This window comes from Mirounga leonina, unplaced genomic scaffold, assembly GCF_011800145.1.
Source record: "Mirounga leonina isolate KUSES-001 unplaced genomic scaffold, KU_Mleo_1.0 Mir_418, whole genome shotgun sequence".
Lineage (NCBI taxonomy): Eukaryota > Metazoa > Chordata > Mammalia > Carnivora > Phocidae > Mirounga > Mirounga leonina.
In genome coordinates this window covers 7,456,025-7,475,353 of record NW_023270739.1, presented here as the reverse complement: position 1 = coordinate 7,475,353, position 19,329 = coordinate 7,456,025, and the positions used below count along the sequence as shown (strand labels likewise).

Sequence of the window (19,329 nt, the reverse complement as noted above, 5' to 3'; positions counted from 1 at the left end):
CTAAACAAGGTCCATGCGTTGCATTTGGTTGCTATGCCTCTCAAATCTCCTATAATCTCTAACGGTCCTTCCTTCCTGCCTTGTGAATGCCGTCGTACTTGTTGAAGAAACCACGTCCTTCGTCCTGTAGAACGATCTCCCTGTTGACATGCTGGGCTGAACCCTCACAGTGTCATTGGACATGTTCCACGGTCCCCCCATTTCCTGGATACTGGTATTTAGATCTAGAAGTGTGGCCAGTGTAGGGCCAATTACTTGGGCAAGCAGACTTCCTGGGTGGTGCCGTGTCCTTCCTATTGCATTCCATCTCAAGTTTTCCCTTTTGGGGTGATACTAAAAATGATCAGTGTCCCCAGGCGGATTACCCACCTGGGTGAAACCAGCTGGGCATCCACCAGGGGAAACAAGGAGGCCAGTGTACCCACCACCAGTGAGCAAGGAGGCGGCTGTGGGGACACAGGTGAGGCGGACAGTGGTCCAGACCCAGTGGAGTGGAGGGGATGGCCAGTCCAGCCCTTTTAACAGCAGAGAGAGGCCAGGGAGCTGTGGTTTATTGGACAGGTAGTGCCTGTGCCAAGAGCTTCCTGTGCAGCCTCTCAAAACTGCACAGCGCACAACATAGAAGTCACTGTGTCGATTTTACCGGTGGGGCCAGTGAATGGTGAAGTGACCTGCCCAAGAGCATAGAGCCAGACTGGACAGGAGGGTAGGGCTCTCCCGACCGTCCAGAGTCATCCCACACTGAGGTGACCGCTGCACTTCTAAGCCCTGTGACCTGGACCGTGGGCCTTCTCCCTCTCTGTGCCTCAGTCTCCTAATCTATCAAATGGGAATAATACCTGCCCGAGGGGCACCTGAAGACCAGTACAGGGTGGTCCAACCTTGTCCCTCTCCCCCATGGCCGGCCCTGCCTGGGGGGCCCACGTGGGTCACATCAGGCCACAGAGCAGGCAGCTTTCTACTCTCCCATACAGACCCGCAAAGGGTTAAATCCAGACACCCCCCCCCCCTTCCTCCATCCCAATTCTGATCCTTGCTGACTCTGCTCCCCCTCCCTACCACAGCTATTCTGGGACAATGGAGGCAGCAGATGGCCCGAGTCCTGTTCCCTCCACCCGACCCCCAGGATCTGGGAACAACCCGCAAATCTCCTGCTGTTGCTTCTAAAAGCAGGCCGGCCGGCAGCCTTCCGGATACAGGGTGGAGAGGACAGCAGCTGTGAGCACACCAGTCCATCCCCCACCCGGGCTGCAGGGCCAGGGCCACCCCTACTCCGTTCATGGCCCACAAACCCAGCATCAGCTTAGCCCAGAAAGAAAGGAGGCTTTGCAAGAGCCCAAGCAGCCCGACTCTGCACTTGACCTGCTGTGTGACCACAAGCACATGGTGGTCCCTCTCTGGGCCTCAAGCTCCTCTGTGGAAAACCAGGGCTGAGGCTCTGGTGCTCTGTGGTTCCAGCTGTGCCAGACAGAGTTGCATGAGGGACAAGGTGGGGTGTCATTAGCTGGGGTATCCAAGGGCCAGAGGGGGTGTGCTCAAAGGAGCCCCCAGCCTTGGCTGCCTGGCTTAGGGTCCCTCTATCCCTCGGGATCTCTCCTCTGTCCTCCCTCCTACCCCCAGCCCAGAGCCCCATGGTGGCCCCAACCTCCCACATCACTGGGAAGATGCAAGGGGAGAAGAGGCATCCCATCCCTAAGCCTCCCCAACCTCGGCACCAGCATTCCTGAACTTCTACCATGACTGTTTTCATTCATTCAGGCAGCCTCTTTGGGACCTGCGACCCTAAGCATGTTTGCATTGATTCATCTCCTACCCCGGCTGTCAAGCTGCCCCTTTCTCTGACACACCAGAGGCTGACTCCCTCGCCTGTGTCTCCACTCTGCCTCTCCCAATTCTCTGGCTACCCCAACCCAGGCTCCGAGGGCAGAGAAGAGGAGTAGCTCCCAGCCCCCTAGCACCGCATGGCGCACACCCAGTCACATGTGGATACATTGCACACACACGTGTGTGACATGAGCACCAACACACACATCCACCACACATGTGTCCTTGTGCACAGACCTGTGTAGAAAGGGGACACACCACACCACACAGCCATGCACACCCTCACACACCCCGGGTCACCATGACTCAAGCCCACGCTGGAAGACTCACTGCTCACGGAACCCTTCCTTCTCCCTGCCAGACTGTGCCGAGCCCTTCACGAACACTCTATCATTTCACCCAGATATCAAGCCACAGAGAAGGGGTTCCTTCCCTCCTCTATAAAATGGGCAAACAGGCCAGAGAGATGGAGTGGATGTTTCAAGGTCACGCATACAGCCAGCAAAGGCAGAGCAGGGACATCTAGCTCAGGACCCAAATCCACACCACCATCACCACTGTGACAGGCCGATCTAAGAGCCCGCCCCAGTCAGGGACACATTGGCTGCACGTAACGGAAAACTGGACCAAGAGAGGTTGAACCAAGTAAGGGTTTAATTTTCTCACAGAACCAGATGCCAAAAGGTGTGCCTGATTGTCATGGCCTTTCCTTCATGATAACAAGACAACTGCCCCAGATCCAGACATCACATCCACGTTCGCAGCATAAAGGTATGGGGTACGGGACTGCAAAGTCTTCCCCAGAAGCCTCTCTATTGGCTTTGTTTAATTCGCACTAACAGACTGAACAAGGGAGGCTGGGAAAGTGAGCAAAAGGATCGTCACCATGGGCTGGGATCCATCACGATCCACCATCAGGGTCTGGGCACGCCGATACTCCAAGCAAAATGGGATCTGTTAGCAAGGGGTCGGAGCAAGGAGCTGGACACTGGTCAGCAATGACAGCCCCTGCCACAGACCCCGGGCTCTGCCCTTATTCCACCTGGGTCCCCTCAGGGGTTGGGGATCCAGCCAAGGGAGCCAGGAGTGGGTGGCCCAGTGCTTGACCCCAGGGGAATGACAGAGACCAGAGCTGGGGGTGGAGGCCAGACCCCACCCGAGGGCCCATGTAATTCTGTGGAGGGTTAGGACCCCTGAGCCCCAACCCAGTTCAAGGGCCCTCCATGTTTGTTCAATTCAGCCACCCAAGGCCCATAGAAGCCCAGCCCCTGGGGCCTCTCTGGCCCTCCTCTGGGTTGTCCAACCGACCTCCCAGGGGCCTAGGACGCCTTCACCGCCAGCCACCATCCAATCCTGGGCTGACCCACCACTCAGAGGCCCTGCCGGGGACTCCCTACCAAAGAGCACTTGCCATGAGTCCCCAGGGCTGCCTGGGGAGGCCAAGGACAGCCAGAAGCCTCAGCCCAAACTTTGCCCAGCCGTTCAGGGTTCATCTGGCCATCAGCTGTGGGCACCAAGGAGTATCTGGGTAGAGGAGACAATGGAGGGAATGGAACCTGTGGAGAGACCAGAAATGGACAAATGGTCACCCCGACTCCCACGCTCACTCCACGGGCTCCTGGGGGAGCACATGTCACGGAGATGGTTTGGCACCGGATTTCTCCCCCTCGGCACTCTTACAATTTAGGGCCAGATAAGTCTTTGCCGTGGGGTGTCCTGTGCATTGTCCAATGTTTAGCAGCACCCCTGGCCTCTACCCTCGAGAAGCCAGGAGAACCCCCCTGAGTCGTCACAATCAAAAATGTTTCCGGACATTGCCAGATGTCCCCAGGGACGTGGCCCCTCATGAAAACCACCGGTTTAGAGAGACTTCAAAGGCCAGAGATGCCACGAAGAGACCCCAGCTGAGGCCAGACTATCTGATCACATGTATCTGAGTCCCCAGTCGGCTCCAGCCCTATTAGGCAGGAACCTTTGGATTCTAGAATCTTCAGGCTCAGAGAGAATTTCACATCCACTCTTAAACCTCTTGGCAGTCTAGCCATAGCTTGTGCCCTTCCACTGATGAGGAGCTCACTCCATGAGAAGGCGGTTCCTTTCATCTCAGAAATGTGAATTTTTTTTCCTATATTGAGCCAAACTCTGTCTCCTTGTAACGTCTAACTTGTTCAACACAGCCCTGGCCCCAGGCCCCTTAAACAGTCGTGAGCCCTCTGCCCCCGACAGACAGCTCTGTGGGACTTCAGAGCCAGGAGTCCTAGTTCCCCCAAGGGTTCCGTACTCCAGATAAATCCGAAGGCCCGACAGAGCCCCCAAGACTTTGGGGAGTCCCCTGCCCCCTCTCCTCCTGCATCTCAGCCATGATGGCCGCCGCTACTTCCTTCGGCGGGCCTGTCCTCCCGCCACAGCGTGTCACAGGCTGTGCGCCTAGATGCTCTACAGCAGCCAGGCCTGAGCGGAACAGCCCCAGCCTCCCTGTGGCCTGTGTGGGGACAGAACCGGAAGGTGCCCAGGCGCCATCTTAGCCCCCTTTCCAACCATCTACCTACTGAAAAGAACCACTGAAGAGTATCAGAGACACAGAGAGCCTACAAAAGCTCAAATAAAAATTTCCCATTGGGGCCTGAAGTTCTTCCCTTAGAGCATCTCCTTTGCCCAGTAAAGACACTTCAGTGTTCCAGGGGCTCCTGAAGAACCCCAGAGGATCAGGACTGGGAGAGCCCTTCCGATCCACGACACCCAGCTCCTTGTGTTACAAATGGGGAGGCTGAGGCCCAGAGAAAGCAAGGTATTTGCCCAAGGTCACACAGCAATCCTGGGGCAGAGCAGAGACTGAAATCCCCTCCCTCCACTCCCTGCTCTGTGCTGTCAGCCTCCAGGGCTTACCTTCCCTCCAGGTTCCCCTATGTTTGGACGCCTGGACTCAGCCCCCTCCTCTGATCCTACAGTTTGAGCCCCCCAGACTCACCTGGAAGGGTCCTCCTCGGGGGAGAAGGGGCCTTGTAGCTTAATGACATTGAGCTTCCCCTCAAAGACGCCATAGCTGAGGGTGACCTGGGCAGAGAAAAGCGGAGAAGAAAGTGAAGGTTGGCGGGGTGTCCCGCTGGGGACCCCACAAGGGGGCGGTATTGGGCCAGAAGCAGGGACGGTCCGTAAGACATTCTGGGGGGCGCAGAGAGCCTGCCTTGGCCCCTGAAATTCCACCCTGAGCACTCACTGAGGAGCCCACCCCACTCCGCAAGGCGCTTCAAGCTTGTAGGGCACTCTTGTGCCCAGACCCTATTTCCCCAGCCGTCCACCTTAAATGAGAGGATGGAATGAGTCCCTTGCCTATAGACTAGGAAACTGAGTCTCAAGAGGGGAAGGCACCCTTCCAGTAAAGTCCATGCCTGGACAGAGGTTTCTTGAGACTCACCATGGGGCCTTCACACTCCCTCTCTACCCAGAGCCTTGGGTTGCTCCACATACAATGAGGACATGGGATAATGCCCCTCGTCAAGAGGCAGTTGACCACAGTGGTTAAAGACTGTGGACTTAGGGGCCACCGGGGCAGGGTTCAAATCCCCCTCTGCCTTATGTTAGCCGTGCTACTATGTTCAGCTCTCTGGGCCTCAGTTTCCCCACCTACAGAATGGGAATGTTAGTGCTGACCTCATGCAAATGTTGGAAGGAAACAGAGTTAAAGCAGATAAAGCCACCTGCACGGTGCCTGGCGTGGTGGGTATTCTGAAAATCCAGCCATTAGGGTACCTGGTTTTGGCTGCCCCAAATCTGCCCCCTTTTCCTGGCTTCAAGCCCTGCGGTCTTATTGGGGCCCACCCTACACCCTAGTTGCAGGCCTGACGAATCAACACTAACTCTTGGCCCTGGTAGGAAACGGGTCATGTGACACAAGCAGGCCTTCCAAGCGAGGAGCATCAGCCCCGGAATGTGGCAGAAGGAGGAGCTCTCCTCCTGTGGGTGGGGTGGAAACCTGGCGCTGCCATCTTGCCCGCCTGAGGGTAAGCCCAGTGTCAGGAAAGACAGACCAGAGTGGGGACAGTCTGAGCACGCAGACTCAGCCAGAACCAGCAAGCCGGCCCCCAGCTTCTCAGGCTCATGAGCCCATACATGCCTTGTTTGTTCGACTGGTCTGTGTTGTATCTGTGTCTCTTGCTGCCAGAGTGTTCTGACTCGCACTGTTGGGTGAAGGATCCCAAGAGCCTTCCCAGCCAGGATCCCTATGGAACTGGCCACCCATGAGTAGTAGGAGGGCCGTGTGTGCAAGGCAGAGCCTGCTGGAACTCCGTGGAGTCGTTGCTTGCCAGGTGGTAGAATGGGGTCCCCCTGCCCCAGCCAGACATTATGCCTGAGGTTTCCCACTAAGCACCTGCTCTTTCTCAGCAACATCTGGGTTAGAAAGAAAGCAGGGGGGCAGCAGACAGGTAAGCTTTGATGAAGGCAGGACAACCCACAGGCAGAGTTGGAAAGGGCAGGCCTGACCCCTTTGGAGGGACGTGGGGGGATGGAAGACTGAAGAAGGAACAGAGAGACAAGAGGGAGCAGAGCAGGTAGGGAGGGGAGCAGTCTGAACCTGAAGGCAAGCTTCACCTGGTCTGCGCAGGTCGCTCCAGCTGGCGGTCGGGGACCAGACCAAAGAATTTGAGCATCACAAACGCTAACCCTTGCGGGTTGGAGGTGGAGAAGGCTGAGTCACTGTGGGCCCGTCTGAGGGTCCTTTCCCACCTTGAGCCTCAGTTTCCCCATCAGTAGGGGATAGCCCTCCCCCGACGCATCCTTCCCCCATTGCCCCGGGGCCAGCTCACCTGCTCTGGGAGCTGGGCAGCCCCCAGCAGCTGCAGGGTCTCCAGGTGGGAATGGAAGAGGGGGCTGGGCTGCAGGCGGCCACCTAGCTTGCACTCAACGATGTAGCCCACAGTGCAGTCGTCAGGCAATCGGATGAGGGCAGACGTTTCCACGAAGCGGGAGCCGCTGAGAGACAGAGCCGTGCTGTGGCCACTGGCGCAGAGCTCCCCGTGCCTCCCAGAAGGCCCTCCCTCCACTGGGGTCCATGGGCAGAGCAGAGCCTCCTGTGCACTGGGTGGCTTCGGGCAAGCCACAAACCTGGGGAGCCTCAGCATCCTCTTCTGTGAAATGGGCATGAGAATGGCCCTGCCCTCACTGGGCTATTGTGAAGATTAAGTGGAAGAATGGCAAGAAGAAGCCCTTTATAAATGTATCCCTTCCTCTCTTTACATTCATTCATTCATTCATTCATTCATTCATTGCTGAGCCTCGAGGAGCTACCCAGAGCCAGGTACCAGGCTAGGGCTGCGGATACAGAGATGAGAAGGAAAAGCATCCTGCCCTCGACAGCAACCCTCATTCTGAGGGGAGACAGTGAACAGGTCATTTCAGAGTAGGACTGGCACTAAGTCAGAGGGAAGCATGAGGCCTGGGAGACACAGGGAGGGTAAGGTGGGCTTCCCAGAGGAGGTGGCAGTCTTTTGTTTTGCTTTTTATTTAATCATGACAATGGCAGGCTTTAAATAGAGTCTTACAGGATGTGCTGGAGTCAGCCAGATGCGGAGGAGGGAAGGGGCAGAGTCCCAGGGAAGGGCATCACCGGACTGCATGCCCCATGAACATCCCTGCAGGCCAGTTTGGGCAGGCCGCCCCACTGCACAGAACGCCTCCCTGAGGGGCTCAGTGGGTGCAGAAACCCAGCCTTCCCTTCCCACCCCAGGCTCTGCCCGAGGGTTGCACCTGCCCGAGGGGGGTACCTTTTTCCAATTCACACAAATATACCATAAAGGTGGACAGAAGCCCAGATGGGGGCACTGGGCACAGGGAGGACCCCTGGTCACGGGTACACACCTGCTGTGGACATGTCCTAGGACAGCATTACCACTCCCAACTGGGGCCCAAGGTCCCCTCTGGAGGACCCCTCCCATCCAGGTCAGAGCACACCAGGGTGGTACAGTGGCAAAGCAGACAGGCCTTGGAGCCAAGCCCAGCAGCTGAGTGACCTCCGGCCTGGGTGACCTTGGACCAGTCACTTGCCCAACCTCTCACGCCTCGGTCTCCTTAGCTGTGGAAACAAGGCTGACACACCTTCTTCCCCGGTGAAGTGCAGCCCTGGCTCAGAGTCAGCCCCCAACACAAGGTAGCGAGACGGATGTTGCTGCTAATAACAACATCCTGTCCGGGCAGATCTCAAGAGGCCAGGCCTTTGCCACTTCCTCTCTAGAATACCAGTACCCTCATCCCATACGAGGGGCTTCCACCACCCCCAGGAATCCCTTCACTTGGGGGCCTCTAGGGCTAGCCCAGTTCAAAGGTCACCCCTTCCAGGAAGCCTTCCTCCTGTCCCCAAGCAGAAGGCCCTACTTCCTTCCTCTGAATGCCTCTACACTTGGCCTTCACCTCCCCTGTGACACTGGGGACCGGGTGCCAGCCCAAACATTTTCCCATTTCACCCTCACACCAACCATTAGCTATCATATTATCAGGTCCATTTTACAGATGGGGTCACTGAGGCTCCCAGAGATTACACAACTTGCCTGTGTGTGGCAGAGCACCCTGAGGGCAGGATGGCAGGTGGCTTGCTCACCACTAACTGTGTAACTCTGTGACACAGCATGAATGAGAGGCAGTTTCTCCTGAGCTCACTCTCAAGCCCTTCCTGCTGCAAAGCGCCCCCACACACACCAGGCCCTACTCTCCCCCACCCGCCTGTGGGGCTTTGCTTACCTGGCCCACGGGGCCATCTTCAAAGCCAGTTTGCGATTGATGCAGAAGCCAGCACCCCCGGTGGCAAACCAGAACTGTACCAGCCTCTGGGGGGAGAGGTGGGGAGGGCCAAGGAGCAGGGTGAGCCTGGGGGTGGAGGCAATGGCCGGGCCCTCCCTCATTCCCAACCAGCATGGCTCAAAACCTTTTTATTTCACATTTCACTAAAGTCTTGCTACAGCCTGACATTATTATGCCCACTTTACAGACAAGAAAACCGAGGCCCAAAGTCACATGGCTAATTAAGAGTGATGGGGTCACCAATTAGACCCCAGTCTGGCTGGATTTCAGTTAAAGAGAATATGTATCCTATTTGTCCACCCAGCACACCTTACCCCTTTCCCCAGCGGAATGCCTCTACCTCACCCCAGGTGGTTCAGGAGGGGCTGCCAAATACAGCACCTGCTCCCCTGGGCCACAGGAGGTGGGCAGGGGCCCGAGGAAGGGTGGATCACAAGGCCACACCCCCTGACCCAGTGATTGGCTCAGTGATGGGAAATGACTTAGGCCAGCCAATCCGAGTTCCTCCCTGAGCTCCATCTGCTACCTGGGAGGAAGAGATGCTTTCTACAGTCACCAGTCTTGGGAGCAGTAGTCCCAAAGCCACTGATACCAAGCCACCTGCATGGCCTCACCACTTCCAGGTCCTGGGACTGAGAAGACTCTGCACAAGGAGAGAACGAGGCCTCTCACGGAGTAAAGAGAGAATGACAGGCCGGCCTGTGAGCCCCCAAGGCCAGCAAACCCCTTGACATCTCAATCTCAGGAACCAATAACCTCCCTTGGGGTTTAAATCACTTTCTGCCCCCGCCTCGTCGGTGAGGCCTCGTGAAGTCACAGCTCACGAATTTTTTCTAAGGCTTTTGGCAAACCCTGCTCCTTTTCAGCTGTACTATCTCTTGACCAACAAGTTCCCTACAGTTACCTTCTCCCAAGTACATAGTTGGTGCTTAATTGATGCATGTTGCATGGGGTTGGGTTATCTCCCATGATGCAACAGTAAGAAGAACCCAGGGCAGGAAACTGGGAAGCCTGACTCTGGGGCCTCAGCGTCCTCCACTCCTCCCAGCTGTGTGACCTTGAGAAAGTCTCTGCTCCTCTCTGGGCCTCAGATTTGTCACCTGTGAGCACTTTTGCTGCAGTTCAGCTGGCCCTGTGTCCTCCTCCTAAAGACCTCTATGAGCTACTTCTCAAAATGCCTCCCTCTTAGCTAGAGGTCAGGCCTCTAAGCAGAATGAACGGGTTCTTAAGGATCTGACACACAGGAGTGCCCAATGAATGCTCGTTTCATGACCTGTGGGCCCAGGGCTTCCGTTCCCAGATAATTAAAGGAACAACAGCAGTAACAGTAGAAGGGCCTAACCCTGAGCACTGCTGTACAGCATCCTGTGCCACAGAGGAGGTGACGAGGTGCAGAGAAGGGAGGTCACCAGCCTGAGGTCCCAGAGCTGGGACTGAGCCTGAGCCGGAACTCTTGCCCCCTTTTGCTGTCCCCTCCCCCAACTACACAACCCCGGGGGTATCCCAGAATCCAAACAGGCTGGGACACTTTGGGGCAGAGTCTAAGGATCCCGCCGATGGAGTGTGTGTAAGGAGTGTGTAAGGAGGGTGTTAGTGCACGTTGTGGGGTCAGGGCCTGGGTGTACTCAGCAGGTGCTGAACCTGCCCAGGAAGCAGGAGGCCGGGGGACGCAGGTGGAGCTGGGTTGGGTACCGATCGCTGACACTTACTAGTGTCATCACGTGCCAGGTCCCATTCCAAGCACTTGGGTAGGTGACCTCATTGAATTGTTCCCCTTTTTGCTCACAACCACCCTATTAGGTGGGGATGGTTATCACGCATTTTGCAGACAAGGAAACTAAGGCACAGAAAGGTGGGGTGACTTGAGCAAAAGTCAGGAAGCCAGGAGGTGGCAGATGGCGTGTGGAGCCAGGGAGCCGGGCTCCAGAGCAGCGTTCTCAACCCCTATCGCCAAGCATGTGGCGCTGTGGGGGCCTGGGGCACCCCTCGCTCACCTGGAGTCAACTCACACACACACCCCCAGGGCCCAGGAGGATTTAATTAGGGCTCAGAGGCCAATTAGCCGCTGATAATTAAGTTTGTGTGCTTCCTGCTCTTGGTTTCCCTAACGAAGCAGATGGTGAGCCGGGGAGGCAGAGAGACCCACTGCGGGCCCAGCTTCTGCTCCACATGCTGCCTCTAGTGGGGGGGGGGGGGGCCCTGACTAGCCTTTTCCCTGGGGCCAAGGGAGCCCCCTAGGGGCCTGGGTCATACCAACACCAGAAGCCTGGTGGGTCCTGGGGACCAGGAGAGAACCATGCTCTGTACTTATACTACAGAATTCTTCCCTGTTTATCTGCAAGTTCAATTTAACTACTATCCTGATTTTTGGTTTATTTGTTTCCTAAACCTCACAACCCTCATTAGCAGCCATCTAGGTCTGGAGCTGAATGAAGCTGGTGCTAGGGACCCCATTGTGCCAGGTGTCATCTCTTTAGTTGCCGGTCAGTGAAGTCTGGAGAAAGGAGGGGTGCAGAGGGGAGGGGAGTGCTCAGGGGCTGGGGGGCAGTGCAATTTACCACACGGCCCAGCAGTATCCGGCATTTGAACAGCCTGTATGACTACATGACGATACCAGGGGCTAGGAGCCATGCCAGGAGTCAGGCAGCCTCAGCTCACCCCCCCCACACACACACCCACCCCACACACCCCTGTCATTGTGTGACCAGAATGAGCCCCTGCTCCTCAGTGACTGAGGCCCTCCTGTGTGCCAGAGTCTGCGCCTCGCCTGCATTATCTCAGTCTCCCCATTTCAGAGGAGAAGACAGGATCCGTGGCAAAGTCACCAACCCAAACACACAGCAAGGAGACCAAATGAGAAAGCCGGAAAACCTACCTGACTCCGCGAGGGCCCTGGCCCCACCCCCGGCCTGGCCACAGCCAACACCCCTGGCCAATGCACGAAGGAGGAAGAAGGGACCCACCGTGCGGTTGTGGGGCCTCGGCTCAGAAGCGCGGATAGGCCGGTTCAGGCTGGGCCGGCCTACATAGACGTCGTGAGTCTGTGGGAAGGCTTTTAGCAGCTTCAGCAGTGCCCTTGGGTTCACGTAGTTGTCGTCATCCACGTGGCAGAACCACCTATGGGGACAGAAGGGGGATGGTAAGCTTGGAGGAGGGTTCCCAAGGGCTGCCAGCTAGCCAGACTCTCCCGTGCCCCCCATTATCAGTCAGCAAAATTAGGCAGTGAGAGTAGCTAACACTGAAGGCCCACGCTCTTAGCCTGGTAGCATCTTGTGTGAGCTCCCGAGGAAAGTGTGCCCACTTAACAGGTGGGGACCGAGGTTCAGAAAGGTTAAGACACTTGGCCAAGGTCACACACTCAGGAAATGGCAAGACTTGAACCCAGACCGTCTGCCCAGAGACAGACCCCAGGAGGCCCTCACATGATTAAATTCACGGGACCCAGCTGACTTCCTTTTTAACACAACACCCTATTCGGGACCTAGCCTGAGGTAAAGGTCACACCTGGCCCCAGAGACCCAGGGGCACTCACCGCAGCCCACGGGCCAAGAAGGTGTCAAACTCAGCAGCCATCTTGCAGGACAGGGCGGGGTGGCTGTGCTCAGCCGAGCAGTTGGTGACCACGAGGTGAGACCCTAGAGAAGTGAGGACAAGTCAGGGGACCCTACCCAGGTCCTCCCCACAGCCCTGCACACCATGAGAATGCAGAGCAAGACTTCAGCCTGGAGCGGCCCACCCATTCCCATTTTACACATGGGGAAACTGACCAGGGAGGGCTGGCCCCCCAGGACCCCAGAGCTAATGAACGGGAGGCTGGGCTGGGACCCACGAACCCAGGGTACCGTCCAGAACAGCCCCTCCTCACACCCACACCCGTTTCCAGGGAAGAAGCCTGCTCCCCTCCTGGGCAAAGGGGAATCCCCACATGCCAAGAGAGGGCAGCCCTGTTTCTTGGGGACCCCAGGCCATGGGACAGCCACCCCAGCTTTCCCTGGAAACAGCTGAGGGGCCCCACGTGGACTTACCCAGTCTCTCCTGGAGGCCTTCGTCTGGGCTGTCGGTGAAGACAAACGTCTAAGGAGAAAGAGGAGTCGGGACCGGAGTCAGCCAAGGACAGCCCACAGGCACGGCCCTGCTGAAGCACCTGTCAGAGCTCCGTCCTCCTCCCGCAGTGACAGACACACCCCCTCCCTCCATCACCACACATACACAACCTGAGACACTTGGTCAGGAGACAGACTCTGCGTGGAAAGACCCACACCCTGGGAAAGCACACCTGCCTGGGGAGATGGTCATGGTTTCACAGCCACACAGACTCCCTGGGCAGGTGCAGGGTCCTTACGAATCTCAGAAATTTTACATCGTGATCCAACCCCAGCTCTCCCAGATTGCAGAAGCAGCCCACCAGCAGCTTGCACAATTCCTGGTCCCTGATGACCTCACTGAACCTCAGGACAGGTGTCATGATCTGTCCCCCTCGCAGATGGCAAAACTGAGGCTAAGGGACAGACTACGGTTGCATAGTTGGCAACCGCTGAGCTGGGATTCGGACCCACAGGTCTTGGACCTCTCCTCACCACGCCCCGGGCAGGTAGAGGCCACTCAAGCCCTAGATAAATTGAACACAAACTGAATGAGAGACAAATGAGAAGAAGCTTGTGGCAAGACAGACCCACAGCCGGGGACCCGTCTAACCCCCATTCCACACCCTGCCCAGCACACGCACCTTTTCTTGCCTGAGCAGGTCCTCTCATCCGCCAAGCACAGCGAGAGCCTCCTCTCACCCTTAGGTGGCCCTGTCCAGGGCCTGGACAATTTTGACGTCTTTCCAAGGGAGGACCAAGGAGAAAGCATCCCACCTGGTGAAAGGCCGTCTACGTCCCCATCCCTCACTCGGGCCACCCTGGGGCTGGCCCTGTCCTCCTTCCAGACTCAGGGCCTCCAACTGCATGCCCCTCCCTGCTCAGCCACAAACTTCTCCCTGGTTTCCAGGAACCAGCCCTTCAGATCAGATCAGCCCCTGCTTTGAGCCTCAGTTTACCTGGCTGGAAAATGGGGACTAGCAGTAGCTGTGACAGTAAAGTGAGATAATGTGAGAAAGAAGAAGAAAGAGGTAGCAGTGAAGCCCAGCTCCGCTTCTTATCTCGGGGGATACAGGCACCAGAGACCAGAAGCCAGGGTTGGGCACAGGAAGGGGCACAAGGGAACGAGTCCTGTCTCCCCAAGAGCCCACAACCATGGGCCTTCTGAGCCATTATCTTTCAATGGATTAGGGCAAGACCTTCAGATCTCTTTTCCTGTCAGGACCAGAATCAGATAATACCCATACCCACCACCCCGCCTAACACCTTCTGTGGCTCCCTACTGCCCTCAGGATAAAGGCCAGCCTCCTAAGTGTGGCCATGAGGGGCCACCCAGCCCCTGTGCCTGATGGAGCCTATCTCACCACTTCCTGCCCCACCCCTTCTCTTAAATCCAAAGGCCTTTCAGTTCCCCAAATATGCCACACACATCCACACCCCTCTGAGCCTTTGCACATGCTGTGCCCATTTCTTGCCCCCTAACTCCTAGTTCAGTCATCACCTCCTCCAGGAAGCCTTCCCTGACACCCCTCCCACGTGCCCCTCAGCCACCTGTTCCTCCTGATGGTAAGTAACAACAACCCCTCGGTTATGAAAATCTATCCTTTGGTCTCTCCCACCAGACAGTGACATCCTGAAGGGCGCAGGCCTGGTCTGATTTATCTCCCTGTCAGGAGACCTGGGCAGCATCCACCTTCTAGGGCCCCCTCCCTGGGGTGTGTCTCCCACCTTCAGATTTAGCTAATACTGGAGGTCCCTGGATATCCCTGCAGAAAGTGTTGGCGGCCCGATGCTGGCCCTCTTCTCTGTCCCGTCCACCGCCCCAGTGACGCTATCCAGCCTCTCGGCTTTCGGCAAGAAGCCATCAAACCCCGCGGTAGCCACAACTTCTCCCCAGGTGCCTCAGACTCAGTGCCCCAGCTCCTCCCAGACCTGTGCTCTTCTGGGGGTTCCCCATCTTGCTGGGACCCAACACCCTGGGGTCACCACGCCTCTTCTCCTTCTTTCACACCCCACACCCACCCAACCTTCAAACCACCCAGGATGCCACCTCTCCACAGCAGCCTGCACAGCCCCTGGTGGCCCAGCCCCTCCCTGGTCATCTCCTGCCTGCTTTGCTACGGTCACCCTTGCCCTGTTCTCTCTGCTCTGTCCTGCCCCCACCCCAAGTCTGTTTTCAACACAGCCCCCAGGGAGCCAGGGAAGTAAATCAGGCCTTTCTTGCCCTGCTCCCTGGGAAACTTTTGCCACCAAACAGCCACCAGATAGTGGAACTCTCTGGAGTTTGGAGCATGGGCCAAATGGGCCAGGGCATGTTTGCTGATGGATGAATAAGCCCAGAATCAGTAGGGGAAGGGGGAAAGAGGGGGTCCCGCTGCAGGGCTGGGGGCTGGGCGGGGTGCATGAGGCTGGTGTTCCAGTCCCTGGGAACCCTGAGATTGCACAGAGCAGTGGGCAGAGTTTCCTCTGAGCCAAAGGTTGCATTTAATTTGTTTAAGGAGGAGACTCTGACAATGGTTAAAACCTCACAGGAAAACAAAAGGATAGGCAGCCCGCTGGGGTCAGGGGAGAGGGGACTGGGGGCCATCTGGTGAAGAGGAGGGAAGATGTGGGGCGGGCTCTGCGGCCCCCACCCCCCACCCACCGCCCTCGAGGGGCCTGTAGGGAAGGGAAAGGCTCCCCACCCCGCCTCCCCCAGCCCGCCCCCTCTGCCTGGGACAAAGACTACACGAGCCCCAGCCTGCTGCCACAAAGGCCCACCTGCCACCCAGCCGCCCTTAACCAGCTGGGGCGGGCGCCCAGCCCTGGAGTTAACCAGCTCAGGCCCACTCCTGAGGGCAGAGCTAAGAGAGGCTCAGAGACCCTCCTGTCCTGCGTGGATGGGGAAACTGAGGGCTGAAAGGGGAGGGTCTCAGCCAAGGTCACAGAAAGAGATGCGCCAAAGGGTTGAGACAAAGGGGCCCCAGACGCAGTGTGCGGTAAGAATGTGTCTCCCTGTCTCCCCTCCTCTTACTCAATGTGAGCATCCTTCCTTTTCTCAGCCCTACAGAAAGGACAAGGTTTCTCGACTCTGCCCCTTGTGCGGGGGGCGGAGGGGTGTTGCGCAACTGAGTGAATTCATCTCCTACCTCGGCTTCACTGTGCTCGGTTTCCTCGCCTATAAAACAGGCCTATCGATACCTCCCACTCGGGGCTGGGTGTTAAACAGAGTGAGGCATCTGATGGGCAGCCCCTTGAGTGCTGAGCAGTGGGCATGTGGGATTGAGCTTGAGGCAACACAGTGGGTGGTTGCTTCCTCTCCTTTGCTGACCTGGTCCTGCCAGGCCCACCCAGGCTGGGGGCCCCAGGACCCTCTCCTGTAGCCCAGCGACAAAGCAGCTCTGGGATCCTGGGTCTCAGCAGAGAAAGAAGGGCCCCAGCCAGGAGGAGGGGGCTGGGTCCCACTGGGCTCTGCGCCCCCAAGCCTTCGGAGTGAGGGTGACAAGCACTTCCTCCCTCTGGCCTCAGTTTCCTCATCCGGGGCAAGGGCACCACCATGGTGATCAAGACAAGGCAGGAAGGGGCCTCAGACCACGTGAGGCAGGCTCCTGGGTACACAGACGCAGCACCATAAACAGGAAGGTCTGCGGGGAGGGCCAGGCTCAGTGGCTTCCGCAGGAGGAACCAGAATCTCCCCAAGATGAGAAGCTGCGTGGGGGGTGCCCAGGGAAGAACCTGGGTGCTGGGGTTCCCCCTGGAGAAAGGGTTAAATAGGGTGCTAGGACATCATGGTCAGGAAATCGGGGAGTGGGGGTGCCCTCTCCCCAGAAAGCCCTGGGCTCCTGCAGACATCACCTCCCCTGCTCCTTGGTCTCCCAGGAGCCTGCAATCCCCTCCAAAAGTCCAGTCACTTCCTCCCACTGAGCCCATCGCCACGTAGGGACTGTGTGTGTGTGTGTGTGTGTGTGTAAAGCTAACCCTTCACCTCCCCCAGAGATGGTTCCCAATACCCCTAAATCACTGACTTTGCTTGGGGAGGGCACTGGGTCTGGGGAGGGCAAGAGCCAGAGGGACTCAGCTTGTCCCCAAAAAGACATAAGCCACACGCCCCCATCACCCACACACCTCTTTGTCATAGCCCGTCTAACGAGGACACTTTGGCTCCATGCAGGAGCACACATACGCGCGCACACACACATGCACACGCGTGCTGGGCAGACCTCTAACCTCTCCCCGCCATCGCTCGGCCACCACCGTCACAGTGGACCTCCCCCGCTCCGTCCGAAACTGCCCCACAGGAAAAGAGCACAGGAGATGAGGCGCCGCTGCGCTGGGCACACCCTGGGTAGCAGCGGGGGTGGGGGGGGCTGCCAGGAATTCTGATGCCCCCCCCACCCCGCCCCTCTCCCTGAGCAGGCCCCCCCAAGACCTTCGCCTTCTCAGCGGCTCAGCCCCTGATCTCCTCCCGAGCAGCCCGAGCAGCGGGACAACAGGCCTGGGCACACATCCGAGTCAGATGATGCCTCTAGCCGGCCGCCCCGCACCTCCCCGCTGTCCCCATCGCCAGGCTGGGCCAAGGTGGGCAGGAGCAAAGCCCGTGCCAGAAGAGCCAGGAGGGACTGAGGAGCCTGGGGCAGGGGCCCGGCCTGGCCCCTGAAAGACATGGAGCAGGGGGCCTCAGGAACACCTGGCTCCAGGGCCAGCGAGGGGCCCAGGCCGGGCGGCAGGAACCCCTGGTCCCTGGAGGAAGGAGGAGTGGGAAGACAAGCCCAGACTGGGCAGGTGGGCAGGCAGCTTCTCCCTGGAGGCCGCCAGGGACCCCAGCCCAACAGAAAGGCCTCCGGGAGTCCCTCAGGCCAGGGCCCACTCCTGGGGCCCGCAGTCGCCCACTTGTCACCTGTTCCCTGGTCCTGGAGACCCACGTGTCGAGCAGCAGCTCCAGGCGGGAGCGGTGGAAGGCTCGGGTCGTCTTGACTGCAATGAAGACATCGTGCAGCCGCAGCTCAGGGGACAGAGGGCTTGGCGGGCTCAGCCCGGGGGTCTCCCGCATGCTCTGTGGGAACAGGCTCGAGTGGTACCGTAGGGAGAGGAGCCCCATGCACAGAAGGGTGAGGAGGGCTCCCGCCAGGCCCCGGACGAGACGGCACTGCATTGGCCCTGGGACCCCAGACAGCTCAGCCCCCGAATCCCAGCCGGACAGGGAGGCGAGGCTGGTTCGGCGGGGGCCCCGGCCCAGGCAAAGGTCTGGTAGGCATCGGGGGGTGGGGGTGGGCAGGCAAGGAGGGGGAGGTGGGAGCTGGTGCTCTGGCCGGGGAGGCCGAGCCCCGGCAGCCCCGCCGCCGCCGCCGCCGCCGCCAGCCCTCCACCTGCTCCCTGCGCGCTCCCGCCCGGCTCCCGGACGCCTGGCCCCGCCCCTGCCTCCAGCGCGGCCCGAGGGGCGGGGCCGGCCCGGGGAACCCCAGAGGTGGCTGGAAAAGGCTCTGCCGAAGGGACAGTCCCGGGCCGGCCAGCCGGCGGGCAGGCCAGCTGCTGCGGTGGGGGTGGGGACAACAACAAACCCTCCATGCCCCATGGAAGGGAGGGGCCTCCCAGCCTCCCCACTCCCCAGAGACTGTCAGCTTAGCTCATTCAACACCCATTGTTTTACCGTGTCCTGCTCTCCAGCCTCCCAGCTTTTGCTCACACTGTACCTCCTCCTGGATGCCCTCCGCCATCCTCCCCACCGTCACCCATGTTCCTTTCACCCAGCTTCATCCTACTTGGACGTTAAGGCTCAGCTCAAGGGTCTCCCCTTCCAGAAAGCCTTCCCTGATGCCCCCCTCCCAACCTCCAGGGCGCCCACAGTAGTTTGCTCGGCTCCTTGGCTCTTCACAACGGCGGGAGGATTGCTAGTCCCAGTTGATAGCTGAGCACATAAGGCACAGAACGATCGAAGATGACCCAGCAGCTCAGCCACAGAGCCAATGGAACCCAGGTGTCTGGGCCTCACCTGGCCCCCAGGAGGCCCCAAAGGGTGCCTGTCCTGCTGTAGCCCACCGCACCCCATCTCACTCAGCAGTCTTTATTGCTGCCTCTCTCCCAGCCAGGCCAGGGACAGAGGGCATTCTCCAGCCACTGCCTCCATCTGGTTGGACACAAGGTCGCTCACATCTCATCCTTCCTGTTAGAACCCTGCATCTCCCATCTCCTTCAGAACAAAAGCCCAAGATCATACCGCAGCCAACAGGTCCTGTGTGAACTGGCTCCCCATTCCCTCCAACCCCGCCTCCTACTATTCTCCTCTTGCTCCCTCCACTCCAGACCCCCTGGGCTTCTGGCCAGTCCAGGCACACACACCCACCTCAGGACCTTTGCACATGCTGTTTCTGCCTGGGCCTTTCCCTAAAGGTCTGCACATCTCACTCCCTCACCTCCTTCAGACCTACACAAATGTCATGTTCTCCACAAGGACTTCCCAGGCCACTTTTTAAAAATTGCACTATTGGGCGCCTGGGTGGCTCAGTTGGTTAAGCGACTGCCTTCAGCTCAGGTCATGATCCCAAGGTCCTGGGATCGAGTCCCGCATCGGGCTCCCTGCTCTGCGGGGAGCCTGCTTCTCCCTCTCCCATTCCCCTGCTTGTGTTCCCTCTCTCGCTGTGTCTCTCTCTGTCAA

At 58.4% G+C, this 19,329-nt stretch overlaps 1 protein-coding gene across 1 annotated transcript; it reads right to left on the bottom strand.

Annotated features, from left to right (window-relative positions):
• Positions 1-2,459: 2,459 nt before the first annotated feature.
• On the bottom strand, positions 2,460-18,021 carry MFNG (MFNG O-fucosylpeptide 3-beta-N-acetylglucosaminyltransferase). The gene is made up of 8 exons (XM_034987569.1): positions 17,575-18,021; positions 12,642-12,690; positions 12,149-12,251; positions 11,580-11,733; positions 8,557-8,642; positions 6,630-6,795; positions 4,793-4,878; positions 2,460-3,380 (listed from the first exon to the last, which is right to left on the bottom strand). The coding sequence occupies exons 1-8, from the start codon at positions 17,827-17,829 to the stop codon at positions 3,314-3,316; spliced, it is 966 nt and encodes a 321-aa protein (XP_034843460.1). The 5' UTR covers positions 17,830-18,021; the 3' UTR covers positions 2,460-3,313.
• Positions 18,022-19,329: the final 1,308 nt, after the last annotated feature.

What these genes read in the sequence shown, in the direction of transcription:
- MFNG (XM_034987569.1), bottom strand. Translation starts at nt 17,829, where the DNA reads ATGCAGTGCCGTCTCGTCCGGGGCCTGGCGGGAGCCCTCCTCACCCTT. An exon ending in CGAGGCCCCACAACCGCACG is followed by an intron (nt 8,643 to 11,579) that starts GTGGGTCCCTTC and finishes CTCTCCCCCCAG; the next exon opens with AGGCTGGTACAGTTCTGGTT. An exon ending in AAGATGGCCCCGTGGGCCAG is followed by an intron (nt 6,796 to 8,556) that starts GTAAGCAAAGCC and finishes TCTGTCTCTCAG; the next exon opens with CGGCTCCCGCTTCGTGGAAA.